The following is a 26,606-nucleotide window of genomic DNA, read 5'->3' as shown; positions in this document are numbered from 1 at the left end:
TGTACATTTAAGTAAAAGTACTTAGTGACCATGCAGCTGACCTCCCCATTGGTGGATGTGATCCTGGCAGCCAGCCCACTGAGCCCAGGTGTGTTCTGGTCCTGTTGATTGAGCTGAGCAGGACCTAGAAACCTGGCTCCTGCTCAGCTCAATCAACAGGACCAGAACACACACTCGTTACTTTTCTTCCAGTTTATTATACTCGTCGTCACGCTACTAGTCCTACATACTTACACCTAGAAACCCCATTCAAACCTACTTAGGTTCATCTTACGGTGGACATGTTTGCCTGAAAAGGAATCTTTGAAATGTTTCATAGTTTTAGAAATAAAGACAACATTGAACCTTGAACCTTGAAATAGTGCTTTCAAATTTGAGAAATTCATAATTCAGCTTACTGTGGAGACACATATGCTGGAACTTTTTACTTTGAAATGTTTTGTAGTTTCGTCTTTTTTTCAAATCCTCAAAAATGATGAAAAACGGCATGCTATAGTATGCCGTCCGAGGCCTCGGAGTGATTTTCGACTTTTTTTCAAATCCTCAAAAATGATGAAAAACGGCATGCTATAGTATGCCGTCCGAGGCCATGGGCTATAGCCCATGGTCTCGGAGTGATTTCCGTCTCTTTTTCAAATCCTCAAAAATTATGAATAACGGCAGGCCATAGCCCATGGGCTCGGAGTGATTTTCGTCTTTTTTTCAAATCCTCAAAAATGATGAAAAACGGCATGTTATAGTATGCCGTCCGAGGCCATGGGCCATAGCCCATGGTCTCGGAGTGATTTTCGTCTTTTTTTCAAATCCTCAAAAATAATGAAAAATGGCATGCTATAGTATGCCGTCTGAGGCCATGGGCTGAACTTGAACCCACGACCTGTGGCTCACATAGACAGCAGCTTATCACAGGGTGCCACCATGCTCTCTGAGAATCTCCTCAGCTTTCCATCTCTTTCCAGTGTTCTTCTGGATGTTATTCTCCAAAACATGCTGCAGAGTGAAAGTAGGAGGAACTCAGCTGGATTTGAACTCACAACCTCTGGCTCACATGGACGTCATCTTAACAAGGGTGTCACTGATTTTAGGTTGTAAGTTGTTCTTCTTGGTGTCACTTTTCAAATGGGGCCTTGGGATCATGTACAGAGCATTTGAATGGTGATGTGCATCAAAGGTGTCTTTAGTGCTTTTAAGTGTTATCATGGATGTTAATCAGATACAGAGGAGAAACCATGACAGGACACAGACAGCCTGGAAGCGCAATGTGTTAAGTGGCTGTCCACATGATCCAGATGTTGTGGGTTCAAATCCCACTCTGGTCTTTTCTCTGATACTTTACTTTGAAGAAAGAAGATAATATAGCTGCAAGCTTTCTATAATTCAGCTTACTGTGGAGACACATGCTGCAACATTTTACTTTGAAATGTTTTGTAGTTTCTGAGTTATTTAACTTAAACGCCCAATGCATTCTCAATGGCAATAGCACAAACTTTGGCATGCTACTAGACCTACATACTTACACCTAGAAATCCCATTCAAACCTAATTAGGTGCATCTTACGGTGGACATGTTTGCCTGACAAGGAATCTTTGAAATGTTTCATAGTTTTAGAAATATAGTGCTTTCAAATTTGAGAAATGTACAATGGGGCTCAATGGCAGATATTGGCACGTCAAAAAATCACTTTCACCTAGAAACTCCATTCACACTTTTTGAGTGGTGTAAACCACTCCTACAATTGGCTTTGTTAGTTTACGTGTCTGTCCGTCTGTGCTCAAAAAATGAGCACGGTTGCTACGGTCACCCAGTTCACCCGGGTGTGATTTCATTACGTCAGACATTACGTCAGACCACAGCTGATCAGGCTATATAAGACCCTACACCACTCAGTTCACACGGGTGTGATTTTTATAATTCAGCCTACTGTGGGTACACATGCCGGAACTTTTGACTTTGAAATGTTTTGTAGTTTCTGAGTTATTTAACTTAAACTCCCAATGCATTCTTAATGGCAATAGCACAAACTTTGACATGCTACTAGTCCTACATACACACATAGAAATCCCAATAGCACATTTTTCACATTGGCCTATATGGAGACCTTTGCCCCGAGGGTCACTTTTTCTAGTTTTTTTCTCTACTAAATATCAATGACAAATATTGTACTTTACTCCACGACAATTATTTGAAAACCTTAGTTACTAGTTTTGAGTCACCACACTTTGTTTTTATCACCATCAGAAAATAATACTACAAGTAACAAGATACTATGAATCACACATGGAAATAAAGCAGCAGTGGAAGCAGTGCAATCATAGAATCGTCTTTAATATTCCAAATAAACCTACCCAACCAACCTACCTACCCTAGGGGGACACGGGGAGAACATGTGAGGGTACCTACCCTAGGGGACACGGGGAGAACATGTGAGGGTACCTACCCTAGGGGACACGGGGAGAACATGCAAACTCCACACAGAAAGGCCCTTTCGCCAACCCCGCCTCGGGTATGGGCACTGATGACGCGGAGGAGGGAACACGCCCCCAGCGCCGACAGCGTCCCCAGCGGGAATCGAACCCAGGACCTTCTAGCTGTGAGGCGACAGCACTACCGACTGTGCCACCCATATTGTCTGTTGACATTCTCCATAGAAAACAACAGAGTGCAGGATACAGAAGATTGCCATCTGATATTAATCTACAAACTCAGATGGACCATGATGCATCAGTGCATCATGGTACATATGCTGGTTCCCAAAGTGCGGTCCAGGGACCCCCAGGGGTCATTGAGGGAGTTCCAGGGGGTCCCCAGCTAAATGATACTTTGGAACCAAATTGACCCTTATGGGTCTGTAACTCTGAGTGTAATTAAACTCTGAGAATGTACAAATGTGTCCATTTGGTTCCATTTGCAATAAATTGGGGGTCCCAGAGATAGAAATGCCATTAAATGGGGGTCCGTAGCCTGAATGCATGTCAAACTGGGGGTCCTTGAAATTAAACGGTTTGAGAATCACTGCAAGAGCCGTAAAAATCTTCTCTCATGGGGGGGGGGGGGGGGGGGGGGTCTCTGGCATATCTTTTCAAATGGGGGTCCGCGGGGCTAATGAGTGTCAATTTGGGGGTCCTTGACGTGAAAAAGTTTGGAACCACTGATATAAGAAACGTGAGGACAGAGACAAGCCAACGTGAACAGAAACATGAGGACAGAGACAGGCCAACGTGAACAGAAACATGAGGACAGAGACAGGCCAACGTGAACAGAAACATGAGGACAGAGACAGGCCAACGTGAACAGAAACATGAGGACAGAGACAGGCCAACGTGAACAGAAACATGAGGACAGAGACAGGCCAACGTGAACAGAAACATGAGGGACAGAGACAGGCCAACGTGAACAGAAACATGAGGACAGAGACAGGCCAACGTGAACAGAAACATGAGGACAGAGACAGGCCAACGTGAACAGAAACATGAGGGACAGAGACAGGCCAACGTGAACAGAAACATGAGGACAGAGACAGGCCAACGTGAACAGAAACATGAGGACAGAGACAGGCCAACGTGAACAGAAACATGAGGACAGAGACAGGCCAACGTGAACAGAAACATGAGGACAGAGACAGGCCAACGTGAACAGAAACATGAGGACAGAGACAGGCCAACGTGAACAGAAACATGAGGACAGAGACAGGCCAACGTGAACAGAAACATGAGGACAGAGACAGGCCAACGTTAACAGAAACATGAGGACAGAGACAGGCCAACGTGAACAGAAACATGAGGACAGAGACAGGCCAACGTGAACAGAAACATGAGGACAGAGACAGGCCAACGTGAACAGAAACGTGAGGGACAGAGACAAGCCAACGTGAACAGAAAGACTGTTTATTTGTTTTACAATAATTATCTCGGTTACATTCGTATATAAACTTTTTAGATTTTTTTTTATAGTGACTGTGACATTTGTTTTATCAGATTACATTTCTAGAAAAGAAGAAAAAAAATACATGCATCCACAACATGAACAGCATTAAAAGATAACAAACTTTATATTACATTAGAAATGGAAAAAAAGACGAAACGCACAAACGGAGTCACTCGTCAGCTCTGAGCTCTGCGTCTCACCGTGCTCATCGATTATTGGAGGAGGAACGGATTAGAGGTGCGTCCTCGAACACGGTGGTTCCTAAAGGGGTCCAGGGGGGTCCCAGGGGGTCCCCTAGGGGTCCCCAGCTAGATGATAATGGACCCTTAAGGGTCTGTAGAGCCCTAACCAACACCAAAGGGTCACCATGCAACTCCTTGGGTCCAAACGGTTGCAAGGAGTTAACGCTAAAACCGCCTCGACCCTTTGGTGTGGTTAGGGCTTGAGAGAGAGAGTACAAACGTTGAACCAAATTGGGTTCCATTTGTAGGCTAACACTCTCAGAGTTAAATGAACAGTGATTTTACAATATAAATGTAATTGGGGGTCCCAGAGACAGACCCAGGCCGTAGTTCTGGTCAGGTATACTTCTACGATTAGAGTAGTAACCTGTGGGGCTGCAGGGTAAATGTACTGCATTTGTATGTATTCTCTTGTATGTGATGTATTGTCTTACCATGTGGGGCCACGAGCCTGTAATAAAGTTTATATACAGTATATATATATATATATATATATATATATATATAAATGCCATTAAATAGGGGGCCGTAGGCTAATTGCCTAATCCAGGTCAAACTGCCCTTGAAATGAAAATGGTTGAAAATCACTAGGGCTGCAAAAATCTTGGGCATATATTTTCAAATGGGGGTCCTTGGCCTTATGGGGGTCCTTGGCCTTATGGGGGTCCTTGGCATATATCTTCAATCCTTGACATGAAGGACGATTCGATTCAACGCAGAGGATTTTCAACATCAAACCATCCTAACGACATCATACAAAGGTCCGTTTCGTTGAGCTCGCTCATTTGCACGAGGCGCCACAAGCAACCGAAAAAAACAAAAACAACAAAACAGAAAACTAAACAAACATTGTTGAAATGGATACAGGAAAGACAACCTCTTAAAAAAAGAAAATGTAGCGGAAAGTGCACTTAAGTGGGTCCGCCCCAGAACAAGACCCTTAAGTGGGTCCGCCCCAGCACAAGACCCTGTCCAAAGAAAATCCTCCCTCCCTCAAACATCCAAACGTTTTAACCACATCCTCAATTAGTATCGAGGCCGTAACTAATGCAACGTTTGTAGATCGGCTATTTGCGCCGCGCAACACAACCGCTGTACGGTGAATCTTTTAAACGGCCGTCCCTCCAGACCAAACACTACAACAATAATAGTTTTAAAAAATGATTCTAACTCAAGTGGATGGCAAGAGTCCACGCCACAACTATTATAACCACAACAGGGATGAATAATCCAGTCTAGTGTTTGGTGTGGACGGACGGGGGGCCTTGTTTTCCCTGTGCCCACCCCAGGGAACAGGAGGCTATGTGACAGACCCTAACCCCAAGGAACAGGAGGCTATGTGACAGACCCCTAACCCCAAGGAACAGGAGGCTATGTGACAGACCCTAACCCCAGGGAACAGGAGGCTATGTGACAGACCCTAACCCCAAGGAACAGGAGGCTATGTGACAGACCCCTAACCCCAAGGAACAGGAGGCTATGTGACAGACCCTAACCCCACGGAACAGGAGGCTATGTGACAGACCCTAACCCCAGGGAACAGGAGGCTATGTGACAGACCCTAACCCCAGGGAACAGGAGGCTATGTGACAGGGATCCTAACCCCATGGAATAGGAGGCTATGTGACCAGGGATCCTAACCCCAGGGAACAGGAGGCTATGTGACCAGGGATCCTAACCCCAGGGAACAGGAGGCTATGTGGCAGGACTATGTGACAGAGACCCTAACCCCAGGGAACAGGAGGCTATGTGACAGGACTATGTGACAGAGACCCTAACCCCAATGAACAGGAGGCTATGTGACAGAGACCCTAACCCCAAGGAACAGGAGGCTATGTGACAGGACTATGTGACAGAGACCCTAACCCCAATGAACAGGAGGCTATGTGACAGGGATCCTAACCTCAGGGAACAGGAGGCTATGTGACAGACAGGGACATGCACACATAGACATCAAAGGGGGCTTCAGCCCCTGCCCTTTTACCCGTCTGTAAAACAACTGCCCTCTCCAGACCACGAATGCAACATTTACTACATGGTGAAAGAAATGCAAATGCCCTCCTCTCCTTTCCGTGCCATGCCGGAAGGAAGGCAGCATTCAGGAGAATTGCTTTTTATTCCCGAAGTCTCCTGAACTTTGAACACAGTATTTTTGCATTGAACAAGTTTGTTTAGAAATCCATGTCGTTACACCTGCATCTCCACTAGCTAAAAGAGTGCTGGGTTGCGCCCCAAAAATAGCTGATCTACAAGCTCACAACGCGTCGCACAAAAGTGCCCTCTTACGGGATTCCAGACCCTGCCCCTCTCTAACACTCTCTGCACGTCCCTGCTATGTGAACAAGGTCTTCCCAGTCCCAGCTGCAAAGAGACACTCTTACCCCCCCGTCTCCCCCCCTCCCCCCACCCTCTGCAAAGGGCCACTCTTACCCCCCCGTCTCCCCCCTACCCTCCTCCCTGAAATGTGCACGCATTGTTCCCAGTACCCCCAAAAAATTTATACAAATCCAAAACGAACACAAATAAAAAGCAGTCCTTTCTCCGTCACAACACTTCTGGCTTGGACTTGGAAATTGAAAAAACAAAACAAAACCAAAAAGCTGTGTAGTGGAACGATAGCATACTGTACATCTCCATCTGTCTCCCAGACAAAAATAATGTTTTTACAACTTTAATCATCTTCACACAAGGCCTCTCCAAAGCATGGCATTTTGTTTAGGATCGTTTTAGTATAACTTACAGAAGGTTTTTATAGGGCCAAGCCAGACTTGTACATTTGGAAAATTTACATTTACAAGCCAAATATCAATATGGACAACATTGGGTTCCTCCAAATCTGTTTTTTTTGTGAGAGATTTTAAAATCTAAACCCACATCCTTTAACAATGCAAGGCATGAATACCATGCCTTTGTGTTTATTTTTTACAATGTCAGAAATAAGTGTCTTGAGATGGAGACTAAGATGAAGTCAAAGAACATTTCCTACCCATGAGACATTTACTATTCCTATATGAGTGTTGTCTGAAGACTATTACAGGGAATGAGAGACCAGCTATTATATTCTGTACAGTTATGGCAAGGCTTTGATGGAGGAACGACCACTGGAGATCAATGGCTTTGATGGAGGAACGACCACTGGAGATCAATGGCTTTGATGGAGGAACGACCACTGGAGATCAATGGCTTTGATGGAGGAACGACCACTGGAGATCAATGGCTTTGATGGAGGAACGACCACTGGAGATCAATGGCTTTGATGGAGGAACGACCACTGGAGATCAATGGCTTTGATGGAGGAACGACCACTGGAGATCAATGGCTTTGATGGAGGAACGACCACTGGAGATCAATGGCTTTGATGGAGGAACGACCACTGGAGATCAATGGCTTTGATGGAGGAACGACCACTGGAGATCAATGGCTTTGATGGAGGAACGACCACTGGAGATCAATGGCTCTTTACAGCATTTTGATGCGAGAGAGAAGAAGAGGTGAAAAAGGTCACTTTGCCAAATGATCCGTCTTCCACATCAGGAGGAAGCTCTGGACTCGCGGTATAGCGTGTGCATGGCTTCTTTATGTTTTTTTAAAGAAACAAAGTTATGTACGGTCCTCAATGTCGCATATCAAGACGACAAAAACGTTTAAACTTAGACTACACGGTTTAACGTATAAAAAGTACTATGTGACACACAGGAGGAGGAAGAAGGTAACTGGCATAATATTGAATAACATACAGAGATAGATGGAAATTATAGTGATGCACCGAATATTAGGCCGCAGAAAATATTCGGCAGAAAATGGCAAAAAAGAAAATGCATTTTCGGCCTATTCGGTTTCGGCCCGAATAGGCAGAAAATATATCACCGAATAGTGTATGCGATTAATGCATTCAAAAGAGCTGAATAAATGTTTTATGGACCCATAATAGTGATTATTATTTAAGTTAGGTTTTTGCCATAACCATTTATTTTGCCATAAATCAGGTAGCTTTAAAGGTACGGCCATGACAGCAATGGTAGGAAAAAAAGATATATAATATGAATCATATTCGGTATTCGGGCCAACTGTTTCCTATATTCGGTATTCGGTTTCAGCCAAGAATTTCCCTTTCGGTGCATCCCTAGAAACAAATGGAGGAAAAGAAAGGCATCTTGAATGGTTTTAGCAACAGGAATGATTGTTGATGCAGGAATTGGGTCCGTTGGAGGACAGAAGGAGAGAGAGAGAGAGAGACCGATACAGTGGGGATGGGAATCATAGCGATTGGACAGACAGACAGACAGACAGACAGACAGACAGACAGACAGACGGACAGACGGACGGACAGAGAGAAAGACTGGAGGTATAAGGAATGGAGAGAGAGAGAGAGTTTAGAGAAGGATCTTTCTCTATAGATTGTAGATATCCTTGACTTGAGATGTCGTTGTTCCAGCGACATCTGCTTGGTTGCTCACACCTCGGGGACGGAGTGGTCCATGGCTGAACGCAGCAGGCCGGTAGACATCCTGGCAGACACACACACACACACACACACACACACACACATGCAAATTAGCATCCATCCATCCATCTTCAACCGCTTATCCGTAGTCGGGTCGCGGAGGCAACAGCTCCACCAGAGTGTTCCAGACTTCCCTCTCCAGAGCAACATTAGTGACTTCCTCCTGGGGGATCCCGAGACATTCCAAGGCCAGTGAGTCGATGTGTTTCCTCCAACTGCGCCTTGGTCTGCCCCGGGGTCTCCTCCCAGTGGGACATATGCCTCGACAACCTCCCTAGGGAGACGCCCGAGAGGCATCCTAACCAGATGCCCGAACCGCCTAAGTTGGCTCCTTTCCAGGCAAAGAAGCAGCGTACTACTACTACTACTACTACTACTTGTGCAAATTAGCATACCATTTACAATTAAAATGGACAATTCAGGCTTTTAGCAGACGCTCTTTTCCAGAGTACGCCATACCGTCGGTAAACGGTGATTCATTACCGCTGGTATAACTAAACCGTTCTCATCCCGTATGGATGAGTAGGTCACAACTGGCCTACCAGCACCTCTGGTAGGTTGTTAGGTCATTATCAACTGGCCTACCAGCACCTCTGGTAGGTTGTTAGGTCATTATCAACTGGCCTACCAGCACCTCTGGTAGGTTGTTAGGTCATTATCAACTGGCCTACCAGCACCTCTGGTAGGTTGTTAGGTCATTATCAACTGGCCTACCAGCACCTCTGGTAGGTTGTTAGGTCATTATCAACTGGCCTACCAGCACCTCTGGTAGGTTGTTAGTTCATTATCAACTGGCCTACCAGCACCTCTGGTAGGTTGTTAGGTCATTATCAACTGGCCTATCAGCACCTCTGGTAGGTTGTTAGTTCATTATCAACTGGCCTACCAGCACGCTTTACTGCATGTGTAAAAAAACTAAAAAGGATTTATGATTCTGTGCGTATCGGGACATAACTCGTACGGCGCTGAGTCGGCGGAAGCAGACATCGCAACGTTCGGTACAGCAACTCGCTCGCTTTAGCGCGCTCGGTGGTACCGCGCCCCGGAGCTGACTGGAACCCAGGACGTTAGAGCTGGAAGCCTAATGATTAGCGAGGCATGCTGCCGAGGCGGTGCTGGAACGGGGGTTTCCTGCTGTATTTCAATGTGACTTCGAACCAGTGTTGATTTCGTCGACTAAAACTAAGACGAAAAATGTTCGTTGACTACCTTTTTCCACTGACGAAAACTACATGGAAACTAAGCTTTGATGACTAAAACTAACTATAATTTCGTCAACGTTTAAAAACTAGACTAAAATGTTAGGAAGGGACTAGTGGACAAGAGATCCAGTATGAGTCATTCATTGGTTAGACCAGTCTGAGTCATTAGTCCTACAACTACAACCTATCTCAAACCCTCACCCTAACCCTAACCTCCCACGGGGAGGTCTGCCGGAAAGACATGGCCGCTTTTACTCGGAAACCCACGACCCGGAAACAATCCACTAAAAAAAAGTTTACTTTACATAGCTAGCTTACATTGCGATCGTTTTAATTTATACGATATATGATCCAAAAAGCGTTCATATTTTGCGGGAGAGACGGATGAGGAGCAGAAATGAAGCGCCAGTATATCGATTCGTTCAACACCACGGAGAGCGCCCTGGATTAGGAGAGACGAGTCATTCTTTCCGCCGCGCTAACGGCTAAGTCAATGGTAAGCTAACAATTGCCTAGAGTGTAGCATACGGTAGCCGAAAGGCGAACTGACAAATAAAAAATAAAAAATTCAGAATATTCTTATTTCGCCCGGTATCATTGAGGATGCGCTAAGACGTGTGAGGACGTCGGATGCACCCCACGGTTCGATTCCCTAGGACGTGCTGACACGTCGGATGGATGGAAACGGTTAACTATAAACTGTTGCAAAATGCAAAATTTTAATCTCTGTAGCTGTGAACTGTAGCCGTACCTCTTTATCATGTGCTCGTAGATGAACTTGGGCATGATGGTGATGGTCATCGTAGTGGGAGAGGTGGACAGGATGTCCTTGATTTGAGAATCCTGTTGGGGGGGAGGGGGGGGGGGGGTACAGAAAATTAAGAGCAGCTCAAAATATGCTATGTTTATGTGCTGTTATGTATCAACAACTGTTTTTAATTCATATGTTTGTATCCATAAATACTGACAATGTTGAGTCTCTTTAAATGTCAAAATGGTGTCATAACACTACTTGTGAAAAATCAGAAAAATATGTGTCTGATGTGTGCAGCATTAATTTTGTCAACTAAAACAATGACGAAGAATCAACTACCTTTTTTTCCACTTACAAAAACGAAATAAAAACTAAGGTTAAGGTTATGGTATGGACTAATTCATTGGGAAGGTTATGATATTACAAGTTAAGGCTAACCCTCAAGGATGCCAAAAGAGACAACATGAAGCATATCTCGTTGCTGTCCGGTTGGTGTCACAACACCAACTTTTATGACCTTTATTGTAAAAAAATATGATTTTCTTAATTTCTTTAAAAATGTATATTTTTCATTTTGGAGTTATGAGATTTCCTCCGGACAGCAAAGATATTCACAAAAGGAGGCCGACCTTGAGTCCGATGACGTTCTGCCCGTTGATCTCACAGATGTAGTGGTCGGTCAGCATGCCGTTGCGAGCAGCGGAGCCTTCCTTCACCAGGGAGGTGATCTTTCCAGACTTGTAGATGAAACCCACGTGTCCTGAGCTGTCCTTGTGCATGGTGATGGTGCGCTGGAACGGCCTGGAGGGGACAGAGAGGGACATGTTTAGGGTGATGGTACGCTGGAACGGCCTGGAGGGACAGAGAGGGACATGTTTAGGGTGATGGTGCGCTGGAACGGCCTGGAGGGGGCAGAGAGGGACAGAGAGGGACATGTTTAGGGTGATGGTGCACTGGAACGGCCTGGAGGGACAGAGAGGGACATGTTTAGGCCCAGTATTTGTTAACACTTCCAGTGTGCCGGAATTATTAAAAATAAAAGGTGCTAGAGTGCAAAGCAGATGAGGTAGATTTTACTCTGAAAAGCCCCGCCTTCCATTACCCCCAAAAAATGGGAGGCTGTCACTGGTATTATTGGGTAGGGATGCACCCAATGGGACGTTCTGTCACTGGTATTATTGGGTAGGGATGCACCCAATGGGACATTCTGTCACTGGTATTATTGGGTAGGGATGCACCCAATGGGACATTCTGTCACTGGTATTATTGGGTAGGGATGCACCCAATGGGACATTCTATCACTGGTATTATTGGGTAGGGATGCACCCAATGGGACATTCTGTCACTGGTATTATTGGGTAGGGATGCACCCAATGGGACATTCTGTCACTGGTATTATTGGGTAGGGATGCACCCAATGGGACATTCTGTCACTGGTATTATTGGGTAGGGATGCACCCAATGGGACATTCTGTCACTGGTATTATTGGGTAGGGATGCACCCAATGGGACGTTCTGTCACTGGTATTATTGGGTAGGGATGCACCCAATGGGACGTTCTGTCACTGGTATTATTGGGTAGGGATGCACCCAATGGGACATTCTGTCACTGGTATTATTGGGTAGGGATGCACCCAATGGGACATTCTGTCACTGGTATTATTGGGTAGGGATGCATCCAATGGGACATTCTGTCACTGGTATTATTGGGTAGGGATGCACCAAATGGGACATTCTGTCACTGGTATTATTGGGTAGGGATGCACCCAATGGGACATTCTGTCACTGGTATTATTGGGTAGGGATGCACCCAATGGGACATTCTGTCACTGGTATTATTGGGTAGGGATGCACCCAATGGGACATTCTGTCACTGGTATTATTGGGTAGGGATGCACCCAATGGGACATTCTGTCACTGGTATTATTGGGTAGGGATGCACCCAATGGGACGTTCTGTCACTGGTATTATTGGGTAGGGATGCACCCAATGGGACGTTCTGTCACTGGTATTATTGGGTAGGGATGCACCCAATGGGACATTCTGTCACTGGTATTATTGGGTAGGGATGCACCCAATGGGACATTCTGTCACTGGTATTATTGGGTAGGGATGCACCAAATGGGACATTCTGTCACTGGTATTATTGGGTAGGGATGCACCAAATGGGACATTCTGTCACTGGTATTATTGGGTAGGGATGCACCCAATGGGACATTCTGTCACTGGTATTATTGGGTAGGGATGCACCCAATGGGACATTCTGTCACTGGTATTATTGGGTAGGGATGCACCCAATGGGACATTCTGTCACTGGTATTATTGGGTAGGGATGCACCCAATGGGACATTCTGTCACTGGTATTATTGGGTAGGGATGCACCCAATGGGACGTTCTGTCACTGGTATTATTGGGTAGGGATGCACCCAATGGGACGTTCTGTCACTGGTATTATTGGGTAGGGATGCACCCAATGGGACATTCTGTCACTGGTATTATTGGGTAGGGATGCACCCAATGGGACATTCTGTCACTGGTATTATTGGGTAGGGATGCACCCAATGGGACATTCTGTCACTGGTGTTATTGGGTAGGGATGCACCCAATGGGACGTTCTTGGACGAAACCTAATACCGAATATAGGACACAGTTGGCCCAAAAATCGAATACCCGAATATGATTAATATTATATATAATTATTATTTTTTTGCCAGTTTTTGTGCCATTGCATCATGGCCGGAACTTTGTTGTAGAGCTACATGATAAAGGAAAAAAGACATGATTACATTTTGATCACGTCATCACAACAAAACAGAAACGTAACAACGGTTCTTTGGCCTTTCGCCTCTAAAATCAACCCAACCAAATATGCATTTTTTTTGGCCACTAGTTTGGGTGTCTGAATATTGCATACAGTGAGAGAGGTTCCAGCTGCTGTCTCCCATTGTTAGTATCTCCCATTGTTAGTGTCTCCCAGTGTTAGTGTCTCCCATTGTTAGTGTCTCCCATTGTTAGTGTCTCCCAGTGTTAGTGTCTCCCAGTGTTAGTGTCTCCCAGTGTTAGTGTCTGCCATTGTTAGTGTCTCCCATTGTTAGTGTCTCCCAGTGTTAGTGTCTCCCAGTGTTAGTATCTCCCATTGTTAGTATCTCCCAGTGTTAGTGTCTCCCAGTGTTAGTGTCTCCCAGTGTTAGTGTCTCCCATTGTTAGTGTCTCCCAGTGTTAGTGTCTCCCATTGTTAGTGTCTCCCATTGTTAGTGTCTCCCAGTGTTAGTGTCTCCCAGTGTTAGCCCAGTGTTAGTATCTCCCATTGTTAGTGTCTCCCATTGTTAGTGTCTCCCATTGTTAGTGTCTCCCACTGTTAGTGTCTCCCAGTGTTAGTGTCTCCCATTGTTAGTGTCTCCCAGTGTTAGTGTCTCCCATTGTTAGTATCTCCCATTGTTAGTGTCTCCCATTGTTAGTGTCTCCCAGTGTTAGTGTCTCCCAGTGTTAGTGTCTCCCATTTTTAGTGTCTCCCAGTGTTAGTGTCTCCCATTGTTAGTATCTCCCATTGTTAGTGTCTCCCATTGTTAGTGTCTCCCAGTGTTAGTGTCTCCCAGTGTTAGTGTCTCCCAGTGTTAGTGTCTCCCAGTGTTAGTGTCTCCCAGTGTTAGTGTCTCCCATTGTTAGTGTCTCCCAGTGTTAGTGTCTCCCATTGTTAGTGTCTCCCATTGTTAAAGTGTCACAATGGGAGACACAAAAACAGAAGGAAATCTGGGGAATGACAGGAAAACAAGAAGTACCTCCACTAAAATAAATCGATTGAAGTAGATTGAAGAAAATGGTGCAACTAAAATGGAAATGAATGAAAAAAAACAATGACAATTACTTATGCGTTTACTGTATATATTGGGTTAAGAGATTATATATAGTATAGTTCAGGTCTGTTAAAAGGCAAAGCAGCACAAACACTGTGTGTGCCAACAATTATTATCAGCAAACCCTCAGAGTGGAGAGATGACCAGCAGAGGGAGACAAAGATTGAAGAATGTCTGGTATTGGCTTCAGTTAATATAAGTTCAGTAAGATCCATGTTTGTCTACTGTACTCTGACAACTTGAGTTTGACCAGAGCCTTGACTCGAAACGTCGTCAATAAATGTATCTTTTGGAGCATATGAGTGTGCGGGTTCCCTCTCTTTTCATATGTCATTTTTCGAACCCAGCACCTCCACAAAGTGATGTGCGTATTTACTATAGTTTCTGTCTACTGTACTCTGCCACCCTAAATCAGAACATACATAATGGTTTTAACCGTTTTACCTGTTAAGACCTGGAACTGCCTGCCTGTGTCACCTTAGCTTGTAACCACTTTAACCATTCTTTTTTTTAAACTTGAGCTGTTGAAAATTAGCAGATCTACAAGCTTATAGAGCTATGAGCTTGTAGATCTGCTGTTTTTTGAAAAAAGCGAGAAAATGTGTGCAAGTCTTTGAATATATATTCGTTCACAGCGAACATGTTTAACTCGTATCCTTAATTGTCTCTGGATGGGAGGGGGGGGGGGGGGGGGGGGCACTCTACCGCTGATCCACCGCCGCCCAGTCCTTGACATGAAATAGCTTGAAAACCACTGATATAGAAACATTATGTTTAAACCACTGATATAGAAACATTATGTTTAAACCACTGATATAGAAACATTATGTTTAAACCACTGATATAGAAACATTATGTTTAAACCACTGATATAGAAACATTATGTTTTCACTGATATAGAAACATTATGTTTAAACCACTGATATAGAAACATTATGTTTAAACCACTGATATAGAAACATTATGTTTAAACCACTGATATAGAAACATTATGTTTTCACTGATATAGAAACATTATGTTTAAACCACTGATATAGAAACATTATGTTTAAACCACTGATATAGAAACATTATGTTTAAACCACTGATATAGAAACATTATGTTTTCACTGATATAGAAACATTATGTTTTCACTGATATAGAAACATTATGTTTTCACTGATATAGAAACATTATGTTTTCACTGATATAGAAACATTATGTTTTCACTGATATAGAAACATTATGTTTTCACTGATATAGAAACATTATGTTTTCACTGATATAGAAACATTATGTTTTCACTGATATAGAAACATTATGTTTTCACTGATATAGAAACATTATGTTTTCACTGATATAGAAACATTATGTTTAAACCACTGATATAGAAACATTATGTTTAAACCACTGATATAGAAACATTATGTTTTCACTGATATAGAAACATTATGTTTAAACCACTGATATAGAAACATTATGTTTTCACTGATATAGAAACATTATGTTTTCACTGATATAGAAACATTATGTTTTCACTGATATAGAAACATTATGTTTAAACCACTGATATAGAAACATTATGTTTTCACTGATATAGAAACATTATGTTTAAACCACTGATATAGAAACATTATGTTTTCACTGATATAGAAACATTATGTTTAAACCACTGATATAGAAACATTATGTTTAAACCACTGATATAGAAACATTATGTTTAAACCACTGATATAGAAACATTATGTTTTCACTGATATAGAAACATTATGTTTAAACCACTGATATAGAAACATTATGTTTAAACCACTGATATAGAAACATTATGTTTAAACCACTGATATAGAAACATTATGTTTAAACCACTGATATAGAAACATTATGTTTAAACCACTGATATAGAAACATTATGTTTAAACCACTGATATAGAAACATTATGTTTAAACCACTGATATAGAAACATTATGTTTAAACCACTGATATAGAAACATTATGTTTAAACCACTGATATAGAAACATTATGTTTAAACCACTGATATAGAAACATTATGTTTAAACCACTGATATAGAAACATTATGTTTAAACCACTGATATAGAAACATTATGTTTTCACTGATATAGAAACATTATGTTTTCACTGATATAGAAACATTATGTTTAAACCACTGATATAGAAACATTATGTTTAAACCACTGATATAGAAACATTATGTTTTCACTGATATAGAAACATTATGTTTAAACCACTGATATAGAAACATTATGTTTAAACCACTGATATAGAAACATTATGTTTAAACCACTGATATAGAAACATTATGTTTTCACTGATATATAAACATTATGTTTAAACCACTGATATAGAAACATTATGTTTTCACTGATATAGAAACATTATGTTTAAACCACTGATATAGAAACATTATGTTTTCACTGATATAGAAACATTATGTTTTCACTGATATAGAAACATTATGTTTAAACCACTGATATATAAACATTATGTTTAAACCACTGATATAGAAACATTATGTTTTCACTGATATAGAAACATTATGTTTTCACTGATATAGAAACATTATGTTTAAACCACTGATATAGAAACATTATGTTTAAACCACTGATATAGAAACATTATGTTTAAACCACTGATATAGAAACATTATGTTTAAACCACTGATATATAAACATTATGTTTAAACCACTGATATAGAAACATTATGTTTAAACCACTGATATAGAAACATTATGTTAAAACCACTGATATAGAAACATTATGTTTTCACTGATATAGAAACATTATGTTTTCACTGATATAGAAACATTATGTTTAAACCACTGATATAGAAACATTATGTTTAAACCACTGATATAGAAACATTATGTTTTCACTGATATAGAAACATTATGTTTAAACCACTGATATAGAAACATTATGTTTTCACTGATATAGAAACATTATGTTTAAACCACTGATATAGAAACATTATGTTTAAACCACTGATATAGAAACATTATGTTTAAACCACTGATATAGAAACATTATGTTTTCACTGATATAGAAACATTATGTTTTCACTGATATATAAACATTATGTTTAAACCACTGATATAGAAACATTATGTTTTCACTGATATAGAAACATTATGTTTTCACTGATATAGAAACATTATGTTTTCACTGATATAGAAACATTATGTTTAAACCACTGATATATAAACATTATGTTTAAACCACTGATATAGAAACATTATGTTTAAACCACTGATATAGAAACATTATGTTTAAACCACTGATATAGAAACATTATGTTTAAACCACTGATATAGAAACATTATGTTTTCACTGATATAGAAACATTATGTTTAAACCACTGATATAGAAACATTATGTTTTCACTGATATAGAAACATTATGTTTAAACCACTGATATAGAAACATTATGTTTAAACCACTGATATAGAAACATTATGTTTAAACCACTGATATATAAACATTATGTTTAAACCACTGATATAGAAACATTATGTTTTCACTGATATAGAAACATTATGTTTAAACCACTGATATAGAAACATTATGTTTAAACCACTGATATAGAAACATTATGTTTAAACCACTGATAAAGAAACATTATGTTTAAACCACTGATATAGAAACATTATGTTTTCAGGAAACTGATTTAAGAAGAGAAGACATTTTATAGAATCAGGTCTCAGGTCTAAATGGGTTAAAGGTTATAGATGCCTATTATTATGTACATTATTTAATATCATTATATTGTGTTCCATCAACGTCAGCTGGACTCTGTCTCCAGGCACCGTTCCATTCCAGAAGCAGTATGGGTGGAGTAGTAGGGCTGCTTACCAAGAAAATGATACCTTCATGGCATCTAGCGAACTGCTTCCATAGCACCAGGTACCCCAACAATTATTTTGTAAAACGTTTCGGTCAAAGACCTTCTTCAGGCTGATGCCTAAACACATCTTGGTCTGCTGGACAATATTCAGAGGAAGGCCCTCATAATAATTGGAGTTTACCAGGACACTGCCAGTACAACACTTTCCATCGACAGCCTTAAGGCACATTGCCGCCACTACAGTCCTGTACAAAATGCCCCCCCCCCCCCCCCCCCCACTGCCCTAGGGACCTCCGGCTCCAGGACATGCTCCCTCCACTTGCACACCACCCACTGCCCTAAGGACCTCTAGGACATGCTCCCTCCACTTACTGATGCACACCACCCACTGCCCTAAGGACCTCCAGGACATGCTCCCTCCACTTACTGATGCACACCACCCACTGCCCTAAGGACCTCCAGGACATGCTCCCTCCACTTACTGATGCACACCACCCACTGCCCTAAGGACCTCCAGGACATGCTCCCTCCACTTACTGATGCACACCACCCACTGCCCTAGGGACCTCCAGGACATGCTCCCTCCACTTACTGATGCACACCACCCACTGCCCTAAGGACCTCCAGGACATGCTCCCTCCACTTACTGATGCACCCCCCCCCACTGCCCTAGGGACCTCCAGGACATGCTCCCTCCACTGCCCTAGGGACCTCCAGGACATGCTCCCTCCACTGCCCTAGGGACCTCCAGGACATGCTCCCTCCACCCCCACTGCCCTAAGGACCTCCAGGACATGCTCCCTCCACCTTACACCAGACCACCCACTGCCCTAGGGACCTCCCGGACATGCTCCCTCCACTTACTGATGCACACCACCCACTGCCCTAAGGACCTCCAGGACATGCTCCCTCCACCTTACACCAGACGGCGAAACACCCGCCGATGCACAGCCACACCAGAACATGCTCTCGACCCCCCAGGCTCCAAAACACGGACATTGGACAGAACTTTTCTCCACACTGCTGTCCAGGTGTGGAACAGCCTACCAGAGCATAAATAAATGAATAAATGGTGCATTTATATAGCACCTTTATCCAAGGCGCTTTACATAGATTGTGCATAACATTCACCCATTCACACACACATTCATACACCGATGGCGGCGGAAACCATGCAAGGTACCAACCAGCACATCGGGAGCAATTAGGGGTTCAGTGTCTTGCTCAAGGACACTTCGACAGTAACTCTGGGGGAGCCCGGGTTTGAACTGGCAACCTTACGGTTACCATCCAGGCACTCTACCCCTGAACCACCGCCGCCCCTGTAGTGGACTCCATCTCAGACAATGGCCTTCAAGCCTTTAAACGCAGAACTCATAGATATCTCCTGACCCCCCCCCCCCCCCCCCCTCACACTGACTGTTGAGCTGCAGTGAACCATTTGATTGGCCAATGGATATGTATTTTATCTTACTTGGCTATTGTTCACAACTGCATCTAAAAAAAAAAGGTCATTGACCGAAACGTTGCCTAAATAAAGTGTTGGTATTGCCAGTGCAGACGGCGTGCAGGTCTTTTGGAATAACTTACCGTCTCATATCAGAGTCTGTACTAGTCTCAGCTCTTTTAAGAGACAATTACTGCAATTTTTTACTAACAAGCTTGGGCAACACGCCCTAGTCATGTTATTATTTGATATTTATTAGTAGAATATTTTTTATTTTTTCATTATCATTATTTTTTTTAAATCTTTAGGCTTACCAATATTATTCATATCTTAATTTCTGTTATCTAAGCTCAACTGGTAGCTTCTATAGGAAGAGGCCACTCGATAAACCCTTTGGGGGGTTTTTGGCACTTCCAGCACATCATGTATGTAAATATTGAAATATTTGCTTTCTGTATTTATTTTATTTTACCATGTTGTTGTTATTATGTACAAATAAACTAAACTAAACTAAACGTTGTGCACTTTATGTGCATATTGTTTTCTGAGTACATTGAGCCCTGCCTACGCACCCGTCTCAGAGCATAAGACTTTGAGCTTTGATGTGTTATGTTATGCTCATAAGACTTTGTTTCCTGGCTGTCTGTTCAAAATTAAACCACAATAACAACCATGTCAGCAAAAAGTGACATTTCCAGAGTGTGCTTCTCCTGGCAGTACAGCAGGGTTCCCCAATAGGCGGCCCGCGGGCCATTTGCGGCCCGCGGAGCTTTTTTTTTTTTGGGGGGGGAGGGGGTCCTAGATATAAATGGCATTAAATGGGGGTCAGTAGCCTATGCATGTCAAACTGGGCATCCTTTTCAAATGGGGTCCTGCCCTGAAAATGAATTTTCAGGGCAAGACCTCGACCTCACGCGTGCGGACTCGGCCCCCAGCCTGGTACCCTAGTCAAAATATGGCCCTCGAGGAAAATTAATTGGGGAACCCTGCAGTACAGTGTTCTGCATGAGGTTTGTTAATGAGTTATGAAATGTTGTTAAAGGATACCCGTTTGTTGAAAGAATGTTTAAAATGGGCAAGACAAAGTCACGGCAATGCTCAGCATTGCCAGTGACTTTGACATTTTGAACGTAGTAATGTTCAGCAACTACAGACTAAAGGGAATACATATTTTCATGGAAAAAAATTTGAATCATGTGAGAATCGTGGAAATCAAGATTTTTGAGCAAGAATCGTGATTCGTGAAGAATCGTGCAGCACTACAGTATGAAATGTAGTGGAGTACACGTAAAACAACTGGAAATTGGGAAATACTCAAGTAAAGTACAATTACCTCAAATTGTACTTAAGTACAGTACTTATAAGTAAATGTACTTAGTTACTTTCCACCACTGTCTCCTGCATCACAGACACAGAGTTGGGGGAAAACAGCCTTTAGTTTTAGTGCCCCGACCATGTCGTGCAACGACCTACAGCTTAAATTAAAGATCTGCTCTCCCATAACATAACGGTCAATTTAAAGCTTTCATTGCAGACTTACTCCCAAGTGTCTGCGACTGTTTTTAAACATGCGTGCTACGTCACACGGTGAGGAAATGTTGCTGTTCTGTTTTTATTTATTGCTTTGGAATGTTGTATTCTGTGTATCTCGACGACGCTGCAAATGAGGATGACCTCAATGTCTTCTGAGAATAAATAAAGGTTTGAGTGAGTGAGCGAGCGAGCGAGCGAGCGAGCGAGCGAGCGAGCGAGCGAGCGAGCGAGCGAGCGAACGAACGAACGAACGAACGAACGAACGAACGAACGAACGAACGAACGAACGAACGAACGAACGAACGAACGAACGAACGAATGAATGAATGAATGAACGCATGAATGAACGCATGAATGAACGAACGAGTGAATGAATGAATGAATGAATTAATGAATGAACGCATGAACGCATGAACGCATGAACGCATGAATGAACGCATGAACGCATGAACGAATGAACGAACGAACGAACGAACGAACGAACGAACGAACGAACGAACGAACGAACGAACGAACGAACGAACGAACGAACGAACGAACGAACGAACGAACGAACGAACGAACGAACGAACGAACGAACGAACGAACGAACGAACGAACGAACGAACGAACGAACGAATGAATGAATGAACGAATGAACGAATGAATGAATGAATGAACGAATGAATGAATGAACGAATGAATGAATGAACGAATGAATGAACGCATGAATGAATTAATGAATGAACGAATGAATGAACGCATGAATGAATTAATGAATGAATGAATGAACGAATGAACGAATGAACGCATGAATGAATTAATGAATGAACGAATGAATGAACGAATGAATGAACGCATGAATGAATTAATGAATGAACGAATGAATGAACGCATGAATGAATTAATGAATGAACGAATGAATGAACGAATGAACGAATGAATGAATGAATGAATGAACGAATGAACGAATGAACGCATGAATGAATTAATGAATGAACGAATGAATGAACGAATGAACGAATGAACGAATTAATGAATGAATGAATTAATGAACGAATGGTCAAAGTTAAGTCAAAGTCGTACCATTTGTCACACACGTTAACGCAGTACCAGTGAGCTGCAGCCGTGCCACGCTCGGGAATCATTTGATTATAGTAGATTTGACCCCCCAATCCAACCCTTTGATGCTGAGTGCCAAGCAGGCATTGGGTCCCATTTTTACAGTCTTTGGTATGACCCGGCCGGGGATCGAACCCCGACCTCCCCGTTTCAGGGCGAACACTCTAACCACAAGGCCACTGAGCTGGTCCCTCCATCTCCTCCTCCTCCTCTCACCTGTCTCGGACGATGAGTTCGATGCGTGTCTCCGAGGCGGCCTTCAGGGCCTTGTGTGCCTTGTCCAGGCTCCACCCGGCACAGTTCTGCCCGTTGATCTGCAGGACCTGGTCTCCGAAACGCAGGCCGGCCAGGGCGGCGGGGGAGTTGGCCTGCACCAGCTGGATAAACACTCCCTGGAAGGATGATAAGACACAGAGAGAGAGGATGAGAGGTGGAAAACATTAGGAGGAAGATAAGAGGATTCACTGGAGGAGGAGGGGGAGGGGAGAGATAAAATGGTAGGAATTAAGACTGTGGTGGAAAAAGTGCTCAATTGTTTTCCTTAAGCGTAGCAATACTGTACTACAGCATTGTAGAAATACTCCGTTACAAGTAGAGATGTCCCGATACTGTATCGGTATCGGATCGGCCCTTATTTGGTCATATCAGGTCATATCGGTATCGGTGAATATGCCAGTCTAACCACCGATCCGACACAGGGGTAAGGGGGTTGGCACTATGACAGGTAAATCAAATGTTGGGGCATCATGTGGAGTTTGCTTTGGAGTTGCCCCAAACTGCAAGTGCACATTTGAGTGAGGAGTCAAAACACTGGCATCGGTATTCTAAATCGGTATCGGCTAACACTGAAATTGTGGTATCGGGATCGGATACGAAAAAGGTGTATTGGGACATCCCTAGTTACAAGTAAGGAGTCCGGAGTTCAAAATGTACTTGGAGCAAAAGTACAAAAGAATTGGCGTCAAAATGTACTCATTGTGCAGAATGTCTCGTTTCAATGTTTTCAAATAAGTATACATATAATTATCGGTATATATAGTACATATATTTGTGGGGGTCCTTGACATGAAATAGTTTGAGAACCACTGACATAGAAACATGAGGTTTTAACCCTGTGAGAACCACTGACATAGAAACATGAGGTTTTAACCCTGTGAGAACCACTGACATAGAAACATGAGGTTTTAACCCTGTGAGAACCACTGACATAGAAACATGAGGTTTATCAGAAAACTGTCAGAATTTAGAAGACATTTGTAGAATCTGGTCTCAGTCCTAAAGGGTTAAGAGGAGAAAGGGATAATGGACAGAAACACAGAACAGATGAAAGAGAAAAGCAGAAGAAAGTCCAGGGAGATGAAACAGACGTAGGGGAAAATATATATATATATATATATATCTCTGCTGTCGGGAGGAAACCTCATAACTCCAAAATGTTCATTTTTCAGGAAATTAAGAAAACCTTTTATTTTAAAACAAAGCAACACTGCCTCATCAAAGTTGTTGTTGTAACTTTATATATTGTCAATTACGTCCATTGGAGGGGGAGAGGTGGCCTCTCCAACTGATCCAAAATGCCGCAGCTCGCTTGGTCTTCAACCAGCCAAAATTCTCACATGTCTCCCCCCTGCTCCGCTCCCTGCACTGGCTCCCGGTCGCTGCCCGCACAGAATACAAAACTCTGATGCTGGCATTTGAAGCAACCAAAGGTATGGCTCCCCCATATCTTGCAAGCATGATTGAACCCTACAAACCCTCCCGAGCACTCAGATCAGCCAACGCAGGGAAGCTGGAAGTACCCTCACTAAAAACGCCGGGACAACGCTCCACACGTCCCAAACTCTTCTCCCTTCTGGCCCCAAAACTGTGGAACGCACTTCCCGTTGCAATCAGAACTGCAGCATCACTCCCGATCTTCCGCCGTAGTTTGAAAACCCACCTTTTCAGACTCCACCATGGCCCATAGCACTTACCCTACCCCCTTAGACAGCACTTTTTTAGACTTAGATAGCATTTGAAAAAGACTTATAGCACGTCATGTAGACAGCACAATAACAGTACAGCATAGTATAATATATATGTATAGCTTATATGTATAGTGTCATTATATATAGATATGTTCTAGTTACGTTCTTAGCTTACGCATGTTTCTTGATAAATGCTGTTTATATATGTGATGTATTCCCATGCTTTTTGTTCTTGCTTAATGTAAGTCGCTCTGGATTAAGAGCGTCTGCTAAATGCCTAAATTGTAAATTGTAAAGTTAGCTGCTTTAGCAGACAGTTTGAGGGTCCAATGGAGTTAAGAGGTTTTGTCCAAAGCACTTTTTACTACTTTCCATCGGTTCAATATTTTCGAAACAACACACAGACGTAAAGGGTGTTCAATAGCACTGATTTATGCCACAAAAAAAAAAAAAAAAAAAATGGAGTTATAAGGTTTCCTCCCGTCACCAACGAAATATGTCAGGGAGGGACAGGGAGAACAGCGGGGAGGATACATTACAAAAACAACAGGATCCACTTCCAGGGAAAGGAATTTACAATGCTGACCGCTTTGAGATAGAAAGAGACATTTAGCCGTTTTTATTGTTTTAGTGCAGTGGTTCTCTACCAGTGGTCCTTGAGGGAACGGTTCCAGGTGGTAACCCCAGCTAAATGATGTTGGTAACCAAACGGACCCTTATAGATCTTTGCCTTCTAAATCCTGACAGTTTTCTGAAAAACCCATCTTTCTATGTCAGTCGTTCTCAAACATTTTCATGTCAAGGACCCCCAAGATTATCTGTAATTGGCCGCCGACCCCCATCTGAAAATATGTTGTTCCAGGGTCCAGTTAAAAACGTTCGCTCCGAAAGAATATATATTCAAAGATTTGCACCACATTTTCACGATTTAAAAAAAATATCAGATGTACAAGCTCGTAGCGCGACACTCCACTTCCACTTTATATATATGACGTAAGCATTTGTAAATTGCGAGAGGCAACAGTCTGGCAACACGAGACTAATGCTGTACTGACAGTATTCTTTCATATAATGGGGCGTGGGAGAGGGGAGGAGGGGGGGGGGGGGGGTCTTCTTCAATTCATCCCACTCATTTAAAAAAGATACCTGTTGCCATGATTACTGCAATCTGATACAAACTAAATAATTCACTGGCGCCACTCCCCAGCAGGCTGGGAGTCTCCAACAAAACAGGTTGACGACCGAGGGGCCGTGCAGGGGTAGAGTGGCCGGATGGCAACCTTACGGTTACCATCCGGCCACTCTACCCCTGAACGAACCCTGTGGGCTCCCCCAGAGTTAGTGTCCAAGTGTCCTTGAGCAAGACTCTGAACCCCTAATTGCTCCTGGTGAGCTGGTTGGTGCCTTGCTTGGTTTCCGCCACCATGTGTGTGTGAATGTGTGTGTGAATCAGTTGTTTTTGGCAGCAAATTTCTATTTTAGTCTAGTTTTAGTCATATTTTAGTCACCTGGAATGCTTTAGTGTTAGTCTAGTTTCAGTCAACTAAATGTCATAAGATTTTAGTAGACTAAATCTGCAGTTAATTTAGTCGACTAAAATTTATTTTGGCGGGCCTTGATGCCGTCGTAATGACAGATTTTACACTTGTTGAAAATATATATTTTCAGCATGCAACCAAGTGTAAAATGACTTTTACTGGATCTCTTGTCCACTAGTCCCTTCCTAACATTTTAGTCTAGTTTCTATCTACGAATTGTCAATACATTTAGCTTAGTTTTAGTCATCATAGCTTCGTTTTCATTTAGTTTCCATTTAAAAAAAGGTAGTCGGCGAACATTTTTCGTCTTAGTTTTAGTCGACGAAAACAACACTGGTGTGCGTGAATGGGTTCCTGAAGAAGAAGATCCTAGTGATGGAAACATTGAGTTAATAAACCAGTGGATCTGAGTTATTCCTTACCAGTGTTGCGGACTCTATTTCTTTCTCAAATCAAATAAATAAAACATAACCATAAACAGTGTCTCAGTGTAAATGTTACATTCATTTTTTATTTTTTTTATCCCATGATTTTGTAACCCATTTTTCACCCTGTGTCAATTATCTAATGTGATCCTGGGCTCTACACACCCTCCGCCAACCTGGGGAGAGCAACGGACTTGAACTCATGCTTCCTTCATGCCTGAGTGTCCAAGTTGCTCCTTTACACCTGACAGGGGGGAGTTTCCCTGGTTGGAC

General features: G+C 42.6%; 1 protein-coding gene and 1 long non-coding RNA gene across 3 annotated transcripts in view; both read right to left on the bottom strand.

The window, feature by feature from the left end:
- Nucleotides 1-3,863: 3,863 nt before the first annotated feature.
- Nucleotides 3,864-6,509, bottom strand: LOC306935373. The gene is made up of 2 exons (XR_013791384.1): nucleotides 4,860-6,509; nucleotides 3,864-4,803 (listed from the first exon to the last, which is right to left on the bottom strand). It is a non-coding gene; the product is annotated as an uncharacterized lncRNA (long non-coding RNA).
- A 955-nt stretch (nucleotides 6,510-7,464) lies between these two features.
- Nucleotides 7,465-26,606, bottom strand: part of LOC306916513 (syntenin-1-like) — a 57,117-nt gene continuing 37,975 nt past the window's right edge. For both annotated transcript variants that reach the window (XM_079494403.1, XM_079494402.1), the window contains exons 6-9: nucleotides 22,620-22,795; nucleotides 11,256-11,427; nucleotides 10,624-10,715; nucleotides 7,465-8,674 (exon numbers count right to left, since the gene is read on the bottom strand). In XM_079494403.1, the coding sequence (XP_079350529.1) occupies nucleotides 8,620-8,674; nucleotides 10,624-10,715; nucleotides 11,256-11,427; nucleotides 22,620-22,795 (495 nt within the window). In that variant the 3' untranslated portion in view covers nucleotides 7,465-8,619. The remainder of the gene's footprint in view (nucleotides 8,675-10,623; nucleotides 10,716-11,255; nucleotides 11,428-22,619; nucleotides 22,796-26,606) is intronic.

The sequence above is a fragment of the Electrona antarctica genome (genome assembly GCF_951216825.1).
Source record: "Electrona antarctica genome assembly, chromosome: 2".
NCBI lineage: Eukaryota > Metazoa > Chordata > Actinopteri > Myctophiformes > Myctophidae > Electrona > Electrona antarctica.
This window is presented reverse-complemented; position numbering and strand designations above follow the sequence as displayed.